General features: G+C 36.3%; 1 protein-coding gene across 1 annotated transcript in view; it reads right to left on the bottom strand.

The window, feature by feature from the left end:
* Nucleotides 1-23,852, bottom strand: part of MDN1 (midasin AAA ATPase 1) — a 111,594-nt gene that overhangs the window by 41,698 nt on the left and 46,044 nt on the right. Inside the window, exons 34-61 of the mRNA XM_062572752.1 lie at nt 23,003-23,236; nt 21,961-22,158; nt 20,507-20,715; nt 19,754-19,876; nt 18,521-18,718; nt 18,322-18,429; nt 17,082-17,270; nt 16,696-16,785; nt 16,316-16,576; nt 15,894-16,164; nt 15,013-15,172; nt 14,600-14,716; nt 13,205-13,413; nt 12,470-12,615; nt 11,347-11,549; nt 9,981-10,201; nt 8,906-9,019; nt 7,976-8,108; nt 7,182-7,291; nt 6,390-6,523; nt 5,479-5,639; nt 4,948-5,068; nt 3,692-3,902; nt 3,317-3,548; nt 2,064-2,190; nt 999-1,169; nt 640-854; nt 161-542 (exon numbers count right to left, since the gene is read on the bottom strand). Of these exons, the coding sequence (XP_062428736.1) occupies nt 161-542; nt 640-854; nt 999-1,169; nt 2,064-2,190; nt 3,317-3,548; nt 3,692-3,902; nt 4,948-5,068; nt 5,479-5,639; nt 6,390-6,523; nt 7,182-7,291; nt 7,976-8,108; nt 8,906-9,019; nt 9,981-10,201; nt 11,347-11,549; nt 12,470-12,615; nt 13,205-13,413; nt 14,600-14,716; nt 15,013-15,172; nt 15,894-16,164; nt 16,316-16,576; nt 16,696-16,785; nt 17,082-17,270; nt 18,322-18,429; nt 18,521-18,718; nt 19,754-19,876; nt 20,507-20,715; nt 21,961-22,158; nt 23,003-23,236 (5,048 nt within the window). The remainder of the gene's footprint in view (nt 1-160; nt 543-639; nt 855-998; nt 1,170-2,063; nt 2,191-3,316; nt 3,549-3,691; nt 3,903-4,947; nt 5,069-5,478; nt 5,640-6,389; nt 6,524-7,181; nt 7,292-7,975; nt 8,109-8,905; nt 9,020-9,980; nt 10,202-11,346; nt 11,550-12,469; nt 12,616-13,204; nt 13,414-14,599; nt 14,717-15,012; nt 15,173-15,893; nt 16,165-16,315; nt 16,577-16,695; nt 16,786-17,081; nt 17,271-18,321; nt 18,430-18,520; nt 18,719-19,753; nt 19,877-20,506; nt 20,716-21,960; nt 22,159-23,002; nt 23,237-23,852) is intronic.

The raw sequence follows: 23,852 nt of genomic DNA, 5'->3' as shown, positions 1-23,852 counted from the left end.
CCTCATGAACATCAGAAGTTATAATTGCATAGTTTAAAAATCATGCTTTAAATATCAACTTTGCATCTTCACAGGATTTACACAAGAATATCCAAAACAAACTCCACTTCATTGATGTTATATATGAGATAGGTAGAAGCCAACTCAACCCCACACTCACCTCTTCTTTGGCATACTTGAGTTTGTATTCTCTTTTCATAGCCGGATCAAATCTAGTCTGTGGAAGCCACACTTGGATCTGCACCAAACTAATATTCACCCAGAGGCTTCCTCGCCAAGCTGTCTCTGGTAGCTCCTTAAGCCCTTCCCCAAAGAATTGCCGAAAGCAAGCGAGCAGGAGAAAAAGGACTTCTTTTGGAAGTAATTCCTGATCAGTGATGCTTCTAAGTATCTTGAGAAGGTACTCGTATGCAACAGGATCCTTGAGCAAGAGTTTCTCACAATACTCCAAAAATTCATCTTGCAGATCTATTGGAACCAGATCTACCAGGGCAGAGAGCTGTCTACTCAGCATTATTCCTTGTAGTCTGGAATCTACATATCTGAAGGCATAGAAATGAAAATGTTTACCTCTGGTAAACAAACTTCAATAAGATGTCTGGTTTAGATAACATTTATATGTAAGGAAGGTCTTTATACCTAAATTCTGCTAATGAAGAAACAGCCAGGTTGGTCCACAATGCTGTGTTAACCTCATGAAGCTGTTGTGCTCTCTCCATCCATTCTCCCAGTGTCACATGGGATGATGACAGAACAGGAAGTCCACTCACATCCCACTGGCTTGTCTTGCTGCTGCTAGTTAGAATTTCAAAGAAGCACTTTGAGAAAACTGCTCGGGTCAAAATACCTGGGCCCTAAATTAAAAGATTAAGAGTTAGATTGTTCAGATGCAACTTGCACTGACTATATTAGAGTTTTACTGTATGTTTTAGAAAGCTGTTGAATTGTTTACTAGAAGTCTTCAGTCTAGCTACTCGATTAGGTCAGAATAGACAAACCTTCACAGAATAGCTCATATGGGATTTAGGAAAGTTCTTTTCCTCTGTTGTAGGTAGCGGTCTCCAGGTCAGCCAATAGTCTGGATCTGTGCTGAAAGTACTACTCCAAAAGGATGCTAGTGCAGCACTAATTAGTTGAGATGACAAAACAGACATTTCTTCAGAGGTTATCTAAGGAGACAGAAAAAACAATAACCAGAGGGGTAATACATAAGACAGCAAATGAGAATCAGTAGAAATGAAAGAGTATGATACTATTTTCCAATAGAGATAGTACAAGATTCCCCTAAAGTCTTTTTCAATTTCACATAGTATTTGCTTGCATCTCTTCTCAACAAGAGGAGTTCACTTCCTAATGGCTGCACCAGCTCAACTTCCTTTTCTGTCTGAGGAATAACCAATGAGTTTACAGGGCAAGTTTTCAGCATACAGTCTCTATTCTGCAATTATGCAACCTCATCCTACGCTAACGTGAATTTAAAATATACACAAAACCAAAAAGGACACCCAACATTCTGCTCAAAACAAGCTGAGGAGAATTTGCTGGTATACTGAACTTCATGGAGAGCAACTGCCACCATATTATAGTTAAATACTAACCGACCAAAATTTCGGATGCATTAAGCTGCTCTAAAGGAAATACATCAAATAATCAAATAAAAACTCTACCAGTCTATTTATTTTTCAATGCAGGCCTAAACAATTTAGAGGCATAGGAACAGAGGCAAATATTTTAAATTCTTCATCATAAAATTATTTTGAATAAATAAATATAACGAAGCTGGTACCTGCCATTCAATCAATTTTCTGTTTTCTATTAATTCATAGATGGGTGAACGGAACAACAGTATCCAACTATGTTCATAAGTTTATATAGAACTATGTGGTTTCAGACTTTTAAATGTTTAGCATTGTGTTTTTTTGCGTGCTCATAGTTACAACCTTTCCATTCTCATCAAAACAAAAGGAATAGTAATTGTCAGGCATAGAAAGTCAATACCTTACAGAGATACAGGCATTTTGAGAACTTTTAAAAAAAATTACAAGAATAAACCTTGTTCTTACTTCAGGAAGATGTAACAAGTGCCATAATCCAGACAGCTGATGAGAAGCAGCTGGTGTTAATTTCAGGGCAAAAGCTATAAGCTGAGTTAGATCTGAACATGTGTGTAGTTCCTGACTGCAGTTCTCCCTGTAGCAGAAAAGAAAAATACAGCTTAAGTAATGCTTAAGCCAGACAACTACAATAAATCATTTGGACAATAAAATAAATCAAGAAGGACAGGAGAGTCACAAGAACAATGAAGACTGGTTAGAAGGTTAAAATGACGATATTTTAAACATTGGAGAAGAGCAGGCACTCTAGTAACACTCAAAAAATTTGCATCCTTCAAAGTTGGCAAGATCTAAATTCATAGTGGAAGAATTAAGAAATGGCATCTTCTGTAGCTATAAGCTACATGTTCAAAAAACCCACAAAACATACAGAAACAAATTGTGTTCCAGCTTTACAGCTCCTCTTGTGAAAAATCAGAGCTTCGCTGAACTTGAGAAGCTATATCAAGTGATTTTAAGAGCTTCATTGTATAAAAATTACTTTAAGTCCATAAATGAATAGCTTTTTTCTTTAAGAAATGGCAAACCAGTCAAAAGCAGACATAGTTAGCCCCTTGAAGCAACATTAGCACTTCTTAGTTTAAATTAATAATGTTAATTTATCTAGATGTGTGTAGTTTACTTGGCTTTTTCTGTTGCACACAAAAGGAAACGTGCATGCCAAGGTACTTTCTTTATCACCAGGTCTAACTCAGTCTTTCTGCAGTAGTCCAGCAACATGGCCATAAATATCTTTATGTTAATTCCTCATATGAAGGGCTGCTGTTTCATTAAAAGGACACTATTACCAGTAAGACAAAAGATTTTAGGCTTCCTTCAACTATAATCCATTCTACAGTTCAAGCTATTTCTAGAGTCTAACATTTTTATTTCAAGGCACTTGGATATCAACATTCCTATATTTTTATCAATAAAAATCAGTTTAATGGAAGAAAACTACTTATTAAATACAACACTAAACAACTCCTTTGATGAAACATTTTGTGATTGCCCACGTGCAATTTTGCACGCAGATAAGAAATGTTTGGGCAATTATATACCTATATATGTGTGTGTACGCAAACACACATGTATATATAAACACATATACATATCCATACCTACATGCACATACACATGCACATAGATTTACATAATTTTTAGCTAGAAATTCTGAATTTTGTGAATGGAAGACAGGATTTGTCTCTTTTCGACCTTGTTACCTTCTTGCACAAGCGTTAGCCATATAATCTGTTGTCAGTTTGTACTGCCAGAGTGTGCCCAAGAATTCCATTGCAGGCCACAGCTGAATCCTACTGCAGAGCTGGATTAACAAGGTAGGGTCTAACTGGCTGGAGAATGCATCTTGAGTAATCATTTCTTCTGAATGAGTATGCATAACTCCTTCTGCAGTCAGTTGTGAATGTACAGCTTTCAAAAAATTCTTTAGTTCACCTGTTTGACAGGGTACAAAAGGCACATAAATGCACATACTGTATCTTTTGTCAGCAAACATTTCATATCCTTTTCATTTTTATATTAAAAGGAGGAAGACTACAGAAATCATCCTCTTTGGCTTTTCTAAGAAAATTACCTACCCAGACTAACATCTTCTAAATGATTAGCTCTGAGTATCAGGCCCTCAGCTTGCAGCAATGCTTTCTTTATCTTCCATCCAATGGCAGCAGTTTTCAGACAACACATTTTTTCTTGCCACCTACTGCTTCCAAAGGCCAATCTTGGCTCCAAGATGTGAAGTGGTTTGCTGAGAGCTTTTAACTGAGAAAGACATTCTATGCCCAGTTTATCCTGGAAACAAGAAAAGGACATTTGGACAAGCTGCAAATTATGACTGTGACTGCAATCAAAACTCAAGGAAAATTTCAAATTCAATAGGCACACACAAACCAATCTGCAATGACATTCACAACTTTACAACAATTCTATTTAGCCCTACTCAACACAGTAGGAAGACAGAAATTGAAACAACTGTCTGCAACTCCTCCTTATTAATTTTAGGTTATAGAGACAAACAATAGATTAACATGGCAACTTACCTAAACTAAGGACAGAATACATAAATAAATTGAAAATGACAGAAATTATATATTATCACTTTAAAAAGCTGGTACTTCAAACATGCAATTTAAATGCATTTGGATGCCTAGAAAAACCTCCCAAAGCCCTCAGTCAGCACTGAATGGTTTGTGAAGTCTTACAAAGAATCTATATTTATTTTTAAACAGCTGAACATCTTCAAGAAATCAGGCCTAAATGAACAACCCACATGTCTACTTGTGACCTGCTTCTGAAAAAGGTACTTATGTTCTTCAGAAAATTTTACTTTAAGTTTTGGGGGTTTTTTTGAATATACCTACTGCTAAAATAACTTTTTAAAATAACCTCGTAAAGTTAAAAGGTCTAACCTTTAAAATCTACGTTGCTTCAGCAAATCATAAAGCAACTTAATCCTATATGGCGTAAAAGGAAGTACACAATCTATACTACATACCCATATGTTCACTAAACAAACAAATGGAATACTGATATTCACAAGTCCACAGGACAGAGAAAGTAGTAATATTTTTATGCTTGTGCATTACTTGATATCAAGTAACTGCTGTTTGTACTAACTGCATTTAATAACAGAAATGCTATCTGAATAGCTGATATATTTCACAAAAATGATGTACATTAACATAGGTTGAAATTTCTTTTTCAATCAATCTAATAAGTCCAGAAGAAATGTCTTCTTGTAGATTTAGAAAGTAAGTGCTGCAAATCTTTAAGAATGTCTTAAAGTGTATTTGGACAACGCTGGAAGTAAAATCTTTTGCAAACTAAGTAGCAATACCTTAAAAGGAAGTGGTCTTCCTAGAGACTTCTGTAGTATCTTCATATTGGTAGAAACCTCAGCAGGATTGGCCAAGCAGTTTTGAATCTGCTGTGAAACAGACTGAATTTCTTTTGAAACCCTTGAGGGAGAGAGAGAGAGAGAGAGAGAGAGAGAGAGAGGAGGGATGGAGAGTTTTTAAAAAGGTAAAAAATAAAAATAAAATTTAGCCCAGAAGTTAGAGGAGGGGGAGGGTAATGGCAAAAAAATTGCCCCAGGAAGGAAAGTTCCTTCTCCTTTGATTAAAAGGGCAACCTAATTTTAAGGAATAAACAATGGGTAAAGATTCTAGATAGAAAAATAGGGCCAAAGAGAAGCCCTACGCTAAGAAACCCACGTTTTAAAAATGATCGACTATTTAATACATGGTACTTGCATCACTAATGTAATACAACTTGGACATTAAAAGCAAATTATACTAATCAGCTAGAATGCTAACACAAAGGTAACTTATGCAACCATTTAATATAACCACAAATCAAAGCCACTTACTTGTGCTGTTCCGATCCAATGAGCATCTGAGGAATTCTGTCAATCAAATGCTTCATAACCCAGTGCCAATGCAGTGACAGAAGTGACAATCCTGCTGAATCCACTATCAATGTGTCAGAGACTGCCCAGAACCGGTCACGCCACAGTAAGCAATATAAAATCTAACAACAAGCCAAAAAGGTTACATTTTTAAAAATTTTTGAGCCCTGCATGTTGCATAATACTTTCTATTTCAAGCAAGAGGAAGCATAACACTGAGTTCCATCAGCTTTAGATCAGCAACCCTTTATACTCAAGAGGTGCCCAACCAGTGCTAAACTTCTAAAAATACTGGTTTGTGTCTGGTGGCAGCAGAACTATACAAGTCAAAAGTGAAATCCATGGACCCAGTCTACAATGTTATTGCTAGGTTTCAGCAAAATGATCTTGGTGGTCTGGGAAGACAGAAGGAGTAATGAACTACTCCTGTAACCTGAATGTCACCTGTCCAGTTTTAAATGTTCACATCTGAGATGGATGTGGATACTTCCCTTACCACTAGTGGAGAGAAGTAAGCACTTTCAGGACACAATGAATACTAACCTAAGCAGGTAGAAAAGATCAGATGATAAAGCTCAGTATTGGATACCTATCTCCTAGGTGCTTACATTTAGGTATGGTAAGTCCCACTCAAAGTATCTGCAGGCTGACTCTACATGCCACAGAGAAGGAAGTAGATATTAGGAAAAATAGGAGGTAGAGTACAAATACAGCTATTGAAACAGAATGCCACATGATCATCCTCCTGGTCTCAGGCACATTCTAAATACTAGCAGAAGTACTCTTGTCTAATGGCCCCTGAAACTAAAACTATAGCTCTGCAAACTAACTTCCAGTAATCCCTGTAAACGTAATATGAAAAGCTTACTCACATCGTGCATGTCATCATCACTTAAGGCCACTTGAGTGGACTTCACCCAGTGAAGCATAAAAGCATCCCAAATTTCAAAGAAAGCAGCAAGGTTGACCACAATTGCATGAGGAAGGGAGTTGTAACTTCCTGGATCTGGAGTTGGGGAAGGAGGGAAAGAAATGGAAAGACTGACTATTCCAGTTTATATGTAATGACAATGAAAGACTTGTTTCTGACCACTAGGTCCTCTCAGTGGTTGCAGCAAAACTGAAAAGATCCAAGACTCAAAGTAAGAAAATATTCTATCACTATTTGTACAATTCTCTATGTATTTAAAATATAAAAAGGAAAATACTTGTCAGCTGCGTTTATGAACATATTAATTTCATCACCAAGTTTTCTTCCCTTTGTCTTGAAAACAAACATCCTACTTATATAATAAAGCAATAGAAAGAACTAGAATAAAAGAATTTCTGAAGAACTTTGCAATTTTTATCAGCCAATGACAGAATGCAATTTAAGCTTCTCTCTACCATCTTCTTTAGATAATTAGATAAGTTTAGATAATTACATAGAAATAATATACATACATGACCTAATAGAGGCTGGGTATATATGCTGTAACATAAGGTATACTTAATTTAGGAATAATAATTTATATACCATTTTAGTCGTCACCTGACTGCTTTACATTCACACAATGTACATTCAGGACACACAACGTGCACTGTTATGAAATCTGCTACTGTGAAACTCAACCATATTTAAATTTGAGAATAGCACTAAAGTAAACAGTGAGAATCAATCCCACCTTTATGGAAATCTAGAGACATTCTTAAGGCACTAGTTCTTGGCTTCTTGCTGGTAATCAAGTTCTTCTCAGTGTAGCTCCTTTTTTCTCGGTCAAGAAATAATACTGCTCTGAATTAAAAATAAATGATAAAGACATTAAAAATCCAATAGTTAAGTTAAAATCTCTGCCTTTTTAGAATGCTGAACTATGAAGTGACACAAGACATTCAATGTATTATGAAATAAGAATCAAGTGCAGCACAACTAATTGCTTGAATACAGTCTGTAGAAGTAAGTATCAGAAAAGCAGATTCTTGACTTCAGCAATCAAAAAAAGGGGAAAAGTAGTGGGCTACTAAGCAGATACAACACAATTGCTTTTTGGATATGTGAGCATTTCCTGCATTTTACTTTTTATAGAATTTATGTGCCAGTACTTTTTCCTCTTATTGGGAAAAGCAGTCCAAATTCCTCCTTCCAAAAAAAGGGGGGGGGGGGAGTGGCAACTATTTTCAGTTTGATGCCAGTGTTTTGCCTCCGTTAAGCTTTATCTCTCAGTTCAAGTCCTGGAGGTACTCCAGCTTATTTGAAATGCTAGGAGCATCGTTTTTTATATTAATAGTAACATAATAGCTTTTAGTTTGCATCTACAGAAAGCAGAAGCAAAGAATTAAAAAAATTTTGTGTGTATCCTCTACCTGGTATTTTAGATCACACTGAAGGAAATTTAAAAACATACTTGGCAGAGACCACAATTTAAACACCACCGATTACCGTCATACAGCAGCCTTCACAAGCTGCTTTGGAACATACCGGTTTGCTACAGACTTCAAAAGGATGAGAAGCTGATCTGTGTGTTCTATTTCTGTGTCAAAATTCATTGAATTCCTAATTATATCTAAAAACTGCATATTCCATCTTGGGTCCAGAGGCATCACGTGTTCATCTGGAAAAGCAAAATATGATCAGACAGTTCAGCAATGGAGACATCAAGTGGTAAAAGACTTCCTCAATCCCCCCAAACTATACACGAGCATTAGACAAAGAAAGAGGGAGGAAAGAAGAGCCCTAAGCTCCCTCTCTACAGATATCCAAACAGAAGAGCAGTAAGTTGATTGCAGGCTCTGTAAAACATGAGGGTGAAAGCAAATTAATAAGCAGTCAGGATACTCAAAAAGAGAGCCTGTTAACACAAGTCCAACTCCTTGGTCCTCCACAATCCAGGCAGGAGATCTAGCGCTGTCCAGAAAGGGTCTAGTGTCACCATATTTAGCTTTCATGCACCTAGCAAGCTTAGGAATGAAATGATGGGCCTGAGCTCCCTGTAAAACACATAAGGAAAACTAAATGCCTTAGCACAGATTTCAGACTAGTCAAAACAATAATTGCTAGGAGATACTGGGATGCTTAAAATATTCAGTCAGAAATGCAGCAGAAAGATGCATCACTCTTCAGAACACAGCTTCTTAACTCTGGGCTGTAGGAATACACCTGAATCACTCAGGCACAGGCTGAATTCACAGTCATAGTACTCATGTACTGCCAAGCACTCTAATTTGCATAGGATGAACACATTTAATTGCCATTTCTAGACAGCAAGAATGGCTTTGTTGTTTCTTTCCTAAGAACCATGTGCAGTCAGAATATAGCCTTTATTTAGTTAGGCACATTTCTCAAGAAGGGTTGTAGTGTATTCAGAGAACACAAAACACTAAGGTCCTGCATCAAGTTCTTCAGAAGTACCTGTCATACTTGGCTGTAGCAACTTGATCATGTTACTGATTCCAGGTGAGAGGGGACTTGCATAGAAACTACCAAGGGCTACAGCACCCGCTTCCAGCTGAATCCGCACTGGATCTGTATGTGAAGGGGAGGGAAGAGGGAAAAGAGTGTAGGTAAAAAAAAAAAAACCCCAAACAAACAAAAAACAAACAGAAAACTCCCAAAACCCAGTGTTTAGTACAAATAAATAGAATTAATACAAACTGATCTAGCATAAACAGCATTAATCTCATCTGTGCATGCACTCTGGACACATTCTGGTTGCTTTTATTTTATATTAGCTCCAAGTAGTCAAAACATCATGGCCAAAGAGAAAAATCCAGTAAAAAGTTCTAATTAAACTGCTGATACTTCACATATGCTAACTTTTAGGAATACTGTTTGCAAAAATCCATTAGAAGTTATATCTTCAACTCTTCCTCTTAACTACATCTGTTTTTTTTTTTTTAAATACAGTTATAGACTAGATACTATAGTTATAGACTATCGCTACAGAGATTGCAAGGATAGCTTCTCCACAAATTTAATATAATTAATGTAATTAAGCAATGAAGACCATCTGAGTTGCTATTCTGAATGTTCAGGCAACATAGCTTCACTAAACTTCAGCTCTGCAATTCTTTTGTTTCCTAACTATTCGTATTTTAGAATTAAATAAATAGAAGGCATTTTACTGTTTTTACTACTGCTACTGAAAAAGGTAATGATGAGAATGGCATATTTTCCCTGCATAAGTCAACAGGTATCCGTAAAAATAACTACAATTCAGAAGCAGTACAAGATATATCCATGCTCAAATAAAAAAAGGCAAAGTTTAGCTCAAAGTCTTCTCTTCACCCTAATCTGAATAATCTGTTTTCCTCTCTTCATGGAACCTTATGCCCTTGATTTATTGCAGGTAACTGAGAATTTACATAGTAGCCCATTCAAATGGATCTATGGATGTTCAAATGGATGTTTTCATGTCTGACTTACAATCTGTGAAAACACAATAAATCACCCTGAAGGAAAAAGAGAAAGTTAAATAATTACCCACCAAGATTTTGTGGCAGATTTTTCGCTAAATGGTTAAGCCAGTTAACTCTCAATGTCCAATCCTGATTGGTTGCCTTTTCTATGAACAATTTAACTGAAGCCTGGAGGACTTCCATATCATCCACCCAGTCAGCATCTACCTCAACAGCATTGAACTGGAGACTCTCAGGATTAGTGGACTGCATAATTTTCTGAAGATCTTGCAGAGTCAGAGGCAGTGTCCTGAAACACAAAGAGAATTTAGGATCACCAAATAAGGACTCAAACTGTCAGTTCCACAAAAGAATCCAGTCAAGTTACTCACCATGCAACTATTTTTAGGCAAGAAGCAATCCAACAATCTCTTTTCTTTACTTAGCTTTAAAGTCAATTTCTAATTTTAAATCAGCCCAAGGTGTCTACTATTAGGAATTCACTACTACCAAAAATTCATGCAGTGTCAGAGATGACACACTATTTCACTGAGAGACTATAAATCATTCTGTGCACCAGAATGATGTGTAAAAATAGGTTACTAAAAGCAGCACTGAAAAACAGTATTTTTTTGCAATTTTACTGTTTCAACCTTAAATCTTAGTAGCAACTGCTATATCTTGTTTTGTCACTGGACAAGCAAACCACAGTAGCTGCTTAATAAAGGAAAAAGGAATAGGATGTTGTTTTCACAACTAGTGTTGTGAAAAAAAAATTAATATTGGACAAGAAGTGGACAAGAAAATTGACAAAAAATGGTTATTGCATTTGATCCCTTCACATGGGACTTTTCAGGAAGCTTTGCTAGAAAAAGAAAATTTGTTTTTTATTTGAAGGTACTAGCCTTTAAATATATCACGAATAAATCTTTTGGAACACTGCAATTATTTTTTGCCAGGTGAAAGGGAGAACAAAAACATTTCCTCGTAAGAATTAGTGCTACCTGTACATGGAAGCAGAAAGTACAAAGGCTCAAGAATATACCCAAAACTAAATACTCACTTTTATCTCCAAAGGAAACTGAATTAGGAGAGTTTTAGAGCTCCTGTCAGTTTGTACAGCCAGTGTTTACATTCATATTTTCTGCTAAGTACCTAGCCCTAAGTCACTTCAAAACGGATCATAAGGACATTTATGAATTTGAAGATTGAACAAATGTCAAGGATTTTGGACTGAAGAGTAACACAGTAAAGAGTAGCACATTAAAGTTGTCTTTCTAGTGGTGAGTGGAAAGGTAACAGCAGCTTCAAATTCAGACTGCAACTATCACAGTACCACAGTGGCTGAAGAACAGAGTTTTTGGGGGAGTGATAACATTCCACTGATACTTCACACACCAGCTGTATCTTGTTTCTTTCTTATTTATTAGACAAAAATGTTTTCCTCTTGCCTACCTGCAGTTTTTAACGTTCAGTCTATTCACGCAATACATTAGGACCTGCCCATCATTCCGGACTGTTGAAAGAAGTGAGTCTTCTGCGGCAAACAGACCCGTAGGTAGGGAATCTGGCCACAATCCCATTGCTAGCAGGGACTTGCTCCAAATTTCATGGGAAGTTAGAGATGAAGCATGCTTCGTAACTAAATCTAATACAATCTAAAACAGACAACCAAAAAGCAATTCAGAATCACATTCAAATATGTGTTCAAGTACAACAGCTCAGGAAAGTCTTCAATTACACATATATATTATTAAATTATTATAAACCAAAGGATACCCAAGCACTATATAATCTACATCACAAAGTACCAAAACACTTCAACCATAAAGTGAAATAACAATCACACTGGACAGCTCAAAAATAGGAAGTGAATATTGTTGTGTCTCCATGATAGTGTGCACAGTTTTTCAGGCTACAGTTTAATTGAAATTAATATCCCTAAGTCTGAGCTGAAGCTGTTAAAAAAGAACAAAAAAAACCCCAAACAAACAAAAAACACAAATACGGCTCAAATTTCAACTGGGATATGTTCTGGCTTCCTTATACTGCAAAAGGGTGAGCCACTGGCTACAGAAGAGACTACAAATCATATTTACCCCCTTGGAAAGACCTCAGCATGCACATTTCAGATTGAGAGTTTTCATGCAACTCACTCTTCTGACCTCTGTCTCTAGTAATATACCACTAGGCTCAGAAAATGTGTCAAGAAAGGAGAGGAAATAACTGAAATTAACCGTTCTTCACCATTCTACACTGAAAAAGGACCTCTGAAGCAGCAACTATCTGTAAGAGCAAGTTACGTGTAGTATTGTTGTTGCTTACACTGGAACCCCCAAAAGTTACAGAAACTAAGAAATACAGAAAATATCTCAATGACACTTAGACCCACCTCTTCATTACCTGACAAATGCCTGAGACAACATTCAAAATGGTTCAGTTCATCTCTTCAAGAACACTATCTTCATTAACCCCTTGCTCAGGCATTTAAGAAACAACCTCAAATACTAACTTCCTGAAATGGTACTTTCTATGTATCTAGATGATTTACAAACCTCTAAATAAAGAATTTTTTTACCTTTTGGTTAGCTTTTAATTGTTGTGAGCGGCCATAAACTTCCCAACAAGCTCTGTAAAAAGACTTCGCTAATCCAAGGCCTCTTTGTAACTGCTGCACAATTAACACAGCAGCATGAAGCAAAGGTGACAAAGACGACACAGAACCTGAAAGAGATTCAGCATTCAGGATGATATGAATATTTAGTAACCATCAGCACGTCACCCTCTGAGGACAAACATCTACTTTTGTAGCGGTTAAAGAAGATCTGATTGGAATTAATCATATTGGAGCTTGACATTTGAACAGTGAACAGGTTCTTCAAGATTAATAAGAAAACCCGACAAGACTGTAAAATAACAGGTAATGAGCTCAAAATAGAACATCATGTAGCAGAGATTAATTAAATTCATGTCTTCAGGCTCCTAGGTCTTCTTTCAGTGTAATCTTGTTCAAAAACACACATGAATGACCAAAATCAGGCCTTGTGCAAACTTTATACCTGGCTAGTTTTCACTTAGAATATATTGTCTGCCCTACAGCTATGGACCACTGTACATATCATAACAGTGTACATGGGCCTATTTCTTGAAAATGCAAAAGAAAAGAAAATAAAGCTTCATTATACTTGGATGACTTTACTTACAGCTGCACATAACAGTAAGACAATAAAGCTTTTAGTATTAAAGAGATAATGCAAATATATGTAATGAGCCCAAGCTGTTGTTACCAAAGTAGTGAGCAAACTTTTCTTACCTGCTATTGCCTCCTTAGTTTCTGAATGCACAGACATAAGTGCATCACAGATGCTATCTCCCACTAACCCCACACCATGCAGCAGTAACTTCACATCCAGACTGTCCAATGCATTTCCATCATTCTCCCCAGGAATGTAAATTTCAATCCCACGATTCCGCATGGCTCTGGATATTTCCCCATGAATAGGATCCATGGAAAGGAAAAGCCTGTCAAATATTCATAAGACATTACTCAGAGCTTTAAACAATCACTCTGGAACTACCAAATCTGCTCCTTGGGGAATGCTATAGAAAATAAATCTATCTTCATAAAACCCAGGAAACTATGATCTAGAATGTCATAGACACCCACTGAACAGAGAAATGTGTATCTACAATTACATGTTGAACTTGGCCACAGATATACTGCATGCTTTTTTCTCAGCTATATTTTCCTCAATGATATCTATTTTGTATTTGCCAACTTACAAACATAAAAGTTAAATCTACACTTCTGAGCTCCTTTCTATAGGGAAAACTTCTAGAAGTCTTTGCAACAGCTTCAGACAAATCTATACTTAAAAAATAAAAATCAAAGCATCCAACAACCAAGTACTTAATACTACTCATGAGCAACTCTAAAAATAAGGAGAATAAATTCTGAGACACAATGCAGTGAAAACAGGTTTCTGAAAAATCAGAAATCTTGTCTCTAACTCAGATGAACCAGAGCATATCAGTTCCTATATTTATTGCATAATTTAAAAAAGTGGCAAGAATTATATAGAATACGCTGCATGTTCTTCTCCTATCTCCCACAGAGACTACTTCAGGTCTGAGCTAATACAGATCCATTAAAAGACATTAAAAGTATAGTTAGTATAGTTTTGTTTTTTAATTGTGTCACTGCAAAAAAAAAAAAAAAAAAAAAAAATTTGAGGACGGAAAAAGTAGAAATAAAATATCCACGTGTTCACATGCTGCCTTTCATCACCAGAATATTCAAGTATATCGATATGTTTACCATATCTATCCTCTACTTCATAGTGAAATATAGTGAAATACAGAAGTGCTGAAATCCTAAATCAGAAATGAACAATCAAGACAGAAGGACACTGCTGTAAGTTTTCCAATATAACAGTCTGTAGTGGAAGAGGCATATAAAGCCAAGCTTCCTAAGCGCTACAAAAGTTAACCACACTGTCTTTTTCCTTGCCAGATAGCACCACAGCAGTACAAAGAAAACCAAACAGCATTTAAAATACCAAAAGCCTGGCTCACTGCTGACATTTCTTTTGTGAACCTGATAGATACTCGGGGTGTGTGTGTGTGCGCTTACATGTGCTTGCATATATGCATATATAAGTTACGTCTATCTATCTCTTTATAAATAAATGACAGAAAAGCAAAGCACCTGAAATTTGGATGAGGAGCTACTGTAGGAGTTGTGCCATCTATCACACCTCTCTCACTCATGGTAAGAACACCTCCTGGTTCAAGTAAAGCATTCAAGCGGTCCAGCACAGAAGCGCTATATTCAAAGAAAAAAAAAATCAAAAATTACTACTTTATTGATATGAAATCAAAATGGTACCAACCATAAACAAAAAGTCAAAAAGCTAATTAAACCATATGGTAAAAGGAAACTGCTGTCTGCTCAGCTGTTTAAGAAGGAAGATACTATTCAAGGGAAGGAAGGAGAGTTACCCTTCCCATGTATTGCTAGCAAAGCAAAATGTCCAGTTGTAAACTGTTCATGAAAAGGCTAAATAAATTAGGGAGGTTAAAAGGTTTATTCAATGAAACAAGGTCACTATAACCTCTTACTTGCAAAAGTTAACATTGTCCATCAAAAGCCAGTCTCCAGACTGCAGGGCTTGAACCAACATCCCATCCACCCACTCAAAAGTGCCATGGCTGTTACAATCAGTAGCCTGGACCTGCTGCAGTTTGAAATGCCGAAACTCTTCTACCAGGCGAGCAAACTCTGAAAGACAGTATATCTCAGATAAAGATTAACATAACTGATATAGTTTACTCTTCTATTCAAAATAAAATAAAAATCACACAAAAAGTTATTTTACTAATAAATGTTTCTGCTTTGCAGAGGAATATGCAAGCACAGGTTTTGACTCTGCAAGTAGTTGCCCACAGTCAAAATCCACAGAGACAGAGGGGTTTTGCCAGTACAGAGAAGTATGAACTAGACATTTTTCTCCATTCCTTCCTCCAATTAGATAAAGGCTGCTTGATATTAATGTTGTATTTTAGTCAATGCTTAAAAAAAAACAAAAAACAAAAACAAACACTTGACTTGACATATAACACATGTTGGCCTGACAGAATTTGTAAAGTCGATCTGCTTAATCTCTTACCAAATGTAAGAGTAAAATACCTAAATTCCCTTTCTTAGGGATACAAAATAGGGATAGTATTGCCTCATATGCTTAGCGGTTCAATTCAGTATGGATTACCAATCACTAGGAAGTATAATTGCACAAAAAATAAAACTGAAGAACCATCAATAATGCAACTTCTTCAGAAGCTCAGCTATCTTACACGAGCAGCATGAAGTAACAATACTGATAACAAAAACCTACAAAATAAAATTAGAAAGTTTTCTGAAGATTTCACTGCAGATTCATAGATCTTTCTTATTTTCTTCAGAGAAACATACAGGCTTATTTCAAACCACCCACAATACATACCTGCCTTTGAGTAAGAATTTATTTTGTTGTTTAGTCGCTGGATAAGTACAAGTATTCCTTCCAGTTTGCTCACTAGTTCAGCTGTAACACTTCTACCTCCTTCACCCAGAGATTTGGGTCGGTAATTCAGGATGAAATTGCTCCAAGCACGCAGCACAAGTTCCGCATCATCTGCGCAAATTTCTGTCAGGAGAAGACTGTCCCTTACTAGTGTGCTCACAGAATTCTCCACTTTTTCCAACAGGCACTGCCATGATCTAGTGATGTCAACCTGCAAAACATGCCATTATGGGGTTAGTTCATCCAGAAGATCATGTTGCTTAAGTGTTTAATCACCAAATGGAGCCTAAAATCAGAGTGGACTAGCCACTGTTTGGTAGAAAGAAGAAATATTCCCTAAATATTACCTAAACTGTATTTACCTGTTCAAATCCACCCAGAAGTTCAGTTGTATCCATCGCACTGTTCATTGCCATGATTTTTAGTCGATGACCAGTCAGATGTGCCAGCAGCTCAACAAGACTGGTCTTGCCAACAGCTGCAGGGCCCACTAGGATTACCATCCAGCTCATGTGCACACATTTCATTATGGACTCAAGGGACTGTAGTGAATGATGCAGAAGTGAGAGATTTCTGCCAGGACGAGGAATATAGTTGCCACGAGAAAAAACTGAATAACCAATCTAGAAGGGATGAATGCCACACAGGTGAGTACAACGAGGGAAGAAAGGGGGCTCAGATATAAAAGTACAAGTCACCTACCTTCTCTCTCCCCTTCCAAAACATCTTAGTCACAGCTTACCTGAACATTATAGGGAGTGATGTGAAACACTCTGGTTCCTATATACACATCAGCCTCCTGGCCAAAAATTTCTCTAAATGTAGATACAACCTAAAATAGTTGAAAGAGCAAAAGGGACTTATTGGTGTTGAGTTATCCATTGTTTCAAAACCCTGCTTCCGAAGTTTGACTAGAAAAAGATTACATATATATATATAGACATGTGTATGTGTGTTTGTGTGCACACGTATGTGCATATGTGCATATATATTAATGTGTATTTTTTTTCCCCCTCTCCAACAGTTGATATCTATGAATGAGTTTCAGTGTATCTTCAAATTTACACTTGGATTTCTATAATACTTCCTGACTATCTGAAGAGCAAGGAATGAGAAAACACAGTTCACCTTTTCTTTGTCATCCTTGGTTCTCATTCTTTCTCCATATACCAAAAATACATGCTGGCCTGGATCATAGCATCCTGGTGACTGGTCAACAAGCATAAGCTGGCACCAGCGAAAAAGATCACGTAAATTGAACTCCCAGGGTCCTCCTTTCTGTCCCCACTTTTTTTCAATCATTACTTCTTTGTCAATCTGGAAAAAACAGCAATTCAAAAATCTCTTATTCCACTCCCAATACTGGTCTTCAAACTTGTTAAAGTTCTGACTAAACCTCTGCCTTTGGCACTGCTTGCAAGATGCAGAGACACTAGAAAGAGCAAGCTGTATTAATCTTTCTGAAGGTATAAGGAATTAAAAGTTTGATTCTGTTTTTCTCATCTACTGTATTCTAAAAACAGGAGCTTTCTATAAGATGCTACCACAAAATATTCTATGTAAGATCTTCTTCATCTCAATTATTACGTCTGTTTTCAGTAGAAGACAAATCCATTTTTCCTCATGTCATGAGTCCTAAGTGCAACTTCAGAAACACAATCATTCATAATGAATTTTAAATCCTGCACTGTGCACAAAATGGCAGTATTTGAAGCCACAAAATAGCAAAAAAGTAGTCGCTTGCAATTAATATTTGTTGAAAATGCTTTATATTTACACTTTTGAATCTGAGCATCTATGAATTCTTTGCCATAGAGAGATCTTGTCAGAAAATATTTTCCTTTTACCACTCTCTCAATGTTCTGAAAGTATATTCCACATTCTTAAAAACTTCTAGCTCTGAAAAGATCAGATGCTGCTTTCACTTGATCCTATCACTCTAACAACATCCCACAGTAAAAAGTAAGTGAGAAATTAAGACCAAAATCAAAAATACACATTATGGTTCCTGTTAAAATATCACTCTTTTTGTTAGTACTTGACGAGTACTTGCACGTATGGAAAATTATTATTTTCTCAACTCATTTCTCCAAGTTTTCAAACATTCATAGAACTAAGTCTTTTTAAAAATTTTTCTCTTTAATGAAAAATAATGTCCCTCCATACTAATTCTGTAGGTGATTACAGCAGTAAATGCATTCAGGTGGCATTTAATGATGCTCTTTATTTTTCTGCATATATTTCTAGTCCTCTTTTCCACCCACATGCTTCTCTATGAAAGTCATAGAAAATAACACACTAGCTTTTACTTTCAATCTTATTGCTTTATACCTACTTCTATACAAATGAAGCAAAACTATATATTTACCTTGTTATTGAAAGCAACCATTTTAGCAATAATAGTTTTATCAATGGCAGGAAACAGAGTAGTCCCAATAAACTCCATATCTGCAGCTGATAGTAAATCAACATACACCTGTAGAATCAAGAAAACATTGTGTGTTGATATCGTCAGAAAACTACAAAACAGGATCATGATGTAGCTTAAATCACACAAATAAGCTTGCCTGTGTAAATCTATTAAGAAAGGACTTGGGCAGACCCTTTCTTCCACCTCCTTGTCTATACGGATTCTGGCATCCAAAAATCTTTGTCTTCTTGTGCTGTACATGAAAATTCATCCCCAGTTCAGGAACATAAATCTCTGCTCTGTGGTCAAAGCATGCATTTAGTCCTTCTAATACAGACTGAGAAGCCAGGTTTAACTGAGAAAAGAAATAGAGATTGTATGTTAACGCTCCACAAAACACTTTCTCATAAACTCTAGTTCAGTAGACTGAGATTATACAGAAGGTAAAATTCAATTTCCTTGCTGTCCCAGCATTGTTATATGTTTTACCTCCAACTAAACTGCTCTTATACTGGAGCAGCAAAGCTGTAACTAACACTTTTCCTTGTTCGAACTTACTATTTCGACTGCGTTCTTAGCAGGAAAACAAAACACTTCTTCATTGTAAAACCAGCATTTTCTAGATGTCGTTTCTTCTGGATTTATTTTCATACATTTGTGACATTGACACAAAATGGTTTTGTTTGTTTTAGTTTCGTTTTGTTTTTAATGAAAGTAGTCTGGATTATTTAAATCCCATGGCTGTTAAAGTGGTATTTTTCACAGCAGGAAAAAAAGGTATACAGACAGCTAAAGAATTTAAGATTTTGCACTGAGCAATAATTAAAACACACGCTGTTGTAAGGAAGCGAGCTCTGTATATGTATGTAGTTGAAAGCATTTACTACTTTGGTATATCAACAAACCTATTGGTGGCAGTGTAATTTATACTAGAACTCTTATTGATCTCAATTAAACCAGTATCCAAAACAGCCCTAGCAAAATTAAATTTATTTCAGTGAAGTTATATCCAAAAGAGCACGTATCCCAAAACGTATGTTGATTCCCTTCCCAGAAAACTTTCAAGCACTAATGTCAGGTTGGTTTACTGCAGTAACTTAGGCTAGAATCCACACCTTGTTCTGCTGTCTGAAAGTCAGAGATTTAGTGAAAGCTAGTCTTCTACACTCCCTCTATAGAGCAGGAATGGACAAAGGAACTTTTTGAGGAAGATTCATATCCCTGTAAATGCAATGATTACCTTCAACTGGGCACCTAGAATCAGATGACTAAAAATAAGCAAAATTACATTCAGTCACAAGCTCTTGATGGTATTTATCCTACATGCCAAATCATCACTTTTGCTCTTTCAAAACTTTTCATTTTACTTGTGCTCAAAATCTGAATTTACCTCATCTAATACAATCCAGTGTCCGGCCTTCAGTGCTGCTAGTAGAGGTCCATCACGCCATGCAAATTCTCCTCCCTTCCCGCCTTCAACAGGCAAATCTGTCCCAAACAAGTCTGTCACATCCTTGGGGAGTAGGAAAAAGAAAAAAAAGTGCAAAACTTCTGTGCAAAAATGTGTGAAATTTCATGAACAACCTTTGTTAATTTTACCTCAACTTTTTCTCCTTCTCTTTTAAATACAGCTAACATGTAAATATTAAAAATAAAAACAAAAACCAAAACACATACAGTAATTTCAAGATGCTAAAAGCTTTTGCATAATAGGACTCCAGTGACTAGTTACTATGTTTAACAACAAAGATTCAAACAAAGCAACACAATCCCAAAAATCTAGAAACAAAAAAAGTAGAAAGCCTTAAAATTACTTTCAAGTCTTACAGAAGCCAAGAAAAACACAGTAGACAGTGTTATTCGTATCTTCACTTGAAAAGAACATAAAAGTCTGTAAATTGGCACTCTTCTCACAGAACCTCACTGCTCTTTCTGGTTTCCTCTTCTCACTTATTTTGAAACCAAGAAAGAAATAACTGGCATCTCATACACGGTGCCAAAGGTTTGGTTTTTTTTGTTTTTTTTTTTTCTTTTTTTAAATCAAGCAAACAAAAACTGTGCTTTAAAGTTAGGGGAAAAAAACCCTCTCCTCTCTCTGCCTCCCCCCCCAACACACACAATGTTGGATAGTATTTTATTCTACCGTTTGCTCAGACAGGTTGATTCGAACAAGACAGTTTCCTGAGGCCTTTGCTAGGGCAGCAACTAGACTAGTCTTCCCCACACCTGGTGATCCCTCCAACAGAATAGGTTTGGGAAGCTGTAGGGCTCTTAACAGCCTTTGTGCATTCACTGCAGTAGTCCCTGCATTTAGAGCATAATCTGTAATGCTGTTCCGCTGAAGAACAGGGCCTGAAACAAAGGAAAAGCAAAACAGAGAACAATTAAACCAAAACTTTAATACTGGAGCTGTTGACAATGTGCTTCTAAAAGAGATCATTCAATCTGTTAAGTGCTGAGCTCACTACAACAACTAATGGAGATCAAGCTTGTATCTCATTTTCAGAGATCAGGCACATACTTTCTATTTTATCTACAGTTGTCTCAGCCAATCTCCATTCATGAGTAAATTTGCAAAAAGCATATGAATATACAATGGATTCCAGCATAAAACTTTAACAATGTAGAGTGTTCATGAGCCAAACTAGAGATCTGTCACTGGAAAATGGTAACTTTCTCCTAGAATTCCAAATATATATGCATACAAAATCAAAAGTGGCTTCTGAAAATTTGGTCCAGAAGGATACAATTCAGACATGTTATAAAACAACATACCGACCTTTTTTTTGTGATCTAATTTCCCAAAGGGAAGCTAAGCAATTCATGAAAAGCTTAACCTTGTACAACTTTATGCACAGCTAAAACTAATCTGTGAACACCAAAATGTTCAAAAATGAATGATCAATGTAACATTAGGAACATGCTCTACACAGCTTCCTGATACTTAAAATTAGATTAATTAGTACTAGAATGAATGATGAATTTGAGGATTAATTAGAAATTTCACAGCCTAACTCCCATCACTTTTTGGTCCTCTCACTATATTTTAAAGGTGGAAAACAATATCTAGGTAGTTCCAATTGCAATAAAAATTTGACAGAGATACAAAGACTAAATAACTGCAAAAAATCACTAGGAATCTTTGAGAGGCTATAGCAAGGCAGGGCTCTCTTGTGTTTAGCACTGCACCCATGATCCCTACTTCCCAAACTTTACACAAGGGCTGGAATGAGCTCCAACTTTTGGCTAAAGTTAATAGATACTCTGACCATGTAAAGTAAGAGAAAATTACAGCTCAAAATTAGAGAAGCTTCATTTCACCGAAAATCTCCTAAAACTAGGCTGTTAACCAGTCATGTACAAAGTCATCAAAATAAGCAAGTAACAGGTACGTTAAGAAACGAACTTTCTTAAAGATGACAGGAGTTGCAATAAACATACTTGGAGCCAGAAAAAAAAATGCTCCAGCCTTTAGAACAAATTACAAATTGTTCTCTGATAGTTTAGGTATTTTACCTAGATCTAGCAAATAACAGAATTACTACAAACAAAAAACAGACAGTAAATATCCACCCACTCCCACACACAGTCTCTTGCCTCTAGGAATAAAAAATGGGTGGATTCCGATGAAGTTATCCATCCACATGAACTCTTTCTCCTTTGTTCTGTCATAAATCTTTAGCTGATTCTTCTGATAGTCAGTTAGCTCAAGGAATTGACCAATTTTCTCACATAAGAATGACAGGCATTTTTCACGAGCTGATAAAGCAGTACCAGCTGAGCAGGATGTTGTACCTGTAATCAAGAAAGTTAAGTGTGCTTCATAACCATAGCTAGACATGTTCATTCAATGACTAAGGAACAGAATTGCTTCCACAGGTGTCAGTTTTGTGCAGTACTCTGTTTCAGGCTGGTATTTAGCATTGGTGCTGTTGCTTTGCCACCATTAATAGTTCCAAGGAAAAACATCAAGATCACACACTGGACTGAAATGCTGATGACCCGGATTCTATATTATAACTTCCTGTACTTTAATGTAAAGAAATTGTTCTGTAAGCAACAAAATTAAGGACAGCTTATTTTCAAAAGCTTCTCTTCCTACCATCATTATCATCCTGACCCCTAGTCAAAGCTCCCAAGTCTTTTTTCCCTGTATTACTTACAGATTTTCACTTTTTCTTCTTCCCAGGTCTCCTACTAATCAGCAGGGCCAGTGGTCAGACATGCTAAAATGCATTCTGAACTATGTATATCTTATTGGTTAGCATGTGCACATGCTGACTTGAGGTGTGAGGGGAGAAGGATAATATGGGATCATGTAATTATAGTATTATATCAGCTCAGAAAACTAGATAGAAAGCCTTAAGCTTTCTTGTGTGTTCAGCCTTGTAATATTATGTGCAATTTACTTAGGCTTGCTGCATTATTCAAACTCTTGCTACTAAAGCATGAAAACAAAAGTATGTATAGTACAAGATATTGTTAAATGGAAGTGAAAATTTCTCCCATAAGCGTTCCATGTTGCTCCAAAGGATCTGTCTGCATTCTGTGTACATATTTAAAGTATATTCTATGTATATACAACAAATACAAATATATACCTCTCTTTTCCTCCATCAAATGAGCACTGAAGACATACCTGATCCTATTCCGTCTATGTATACCAAACATGCACCATGGATAAAAGACATCATTGGAGAAATGCGAAGAAGGCTGCATTCCTTGGTAGAACGTGATTCTTCATCTTCTACCATGGCATTCATAAAATTAACCCAGGATAAGACATCTCGTATGCTGAGAATACACTGACGACCAAACCCTTGATTAGTTAGCCATTCAGTGAAGTCCATCATAAGCTCTGCAATGTCTGTCCCTGAAAAAAACATTCAAAATAAAATTCATTTTATAATTGCATTAATCAATTATATCTGTTACACTATTGTAGAATAAACATCATTATAATGGAGAGAGAAGAAGAAAAAATTAAGTATTTGCATTGACGTACAGTGCTTTTAACTTCAAATGAGTTTAACGGAAGAAAAGAGGAAGTGAATTAAGATACCCCTGAACACACTTCAAACATTAATATTGATATCAAATAACCACATTTACAAGAGAATGTCTAGCTGACATATCTATAACTAAAGATCTTTCAATTTCTAGAATCAAGGTTTCTGCTGTCATATCAAGCTATCTTCTTTAAAAATGCTCAAGTATCTAGATCTGGAAACAATGGTTAAATTAATAAATTTTTCAGAGAAGTTTAATCCCTAAGAAGTATTAGAAATACAACAGTGAATAAGAAGCCTCTGCGTGGTACCAGTTTTCCCTCCAAGAACAGGAAGGAAAAAAGAGGAATGGCTTCCTATCATTGCCACATGAACCATAGTTTGCTTACACATCTCCCCAGCTCTAATCTCCCCTTTCACACAAATGAAAATCCGTGTGAAACAACCCCCTTTAGCTCAATTAAAGCAAGGCAAATTGCA

Source organism: Rhea pennata, chromosome 3 (assembly GCF_028389875.1).
Source record: "Rhea pennata isolate bPtePen1 chromosome 3, bPtePen1.pri, whole genome shotgun sequence".
NCBI lineage: Eukaryota > Metazoa > Chordata > Aves > Rheiformes > Rheidae > Rhea > Rhea pennata.
Note: the sequence above shows the minus strand (reverse complement) of the source record. Positions and strands in the feature narration are given on the sequence as shown.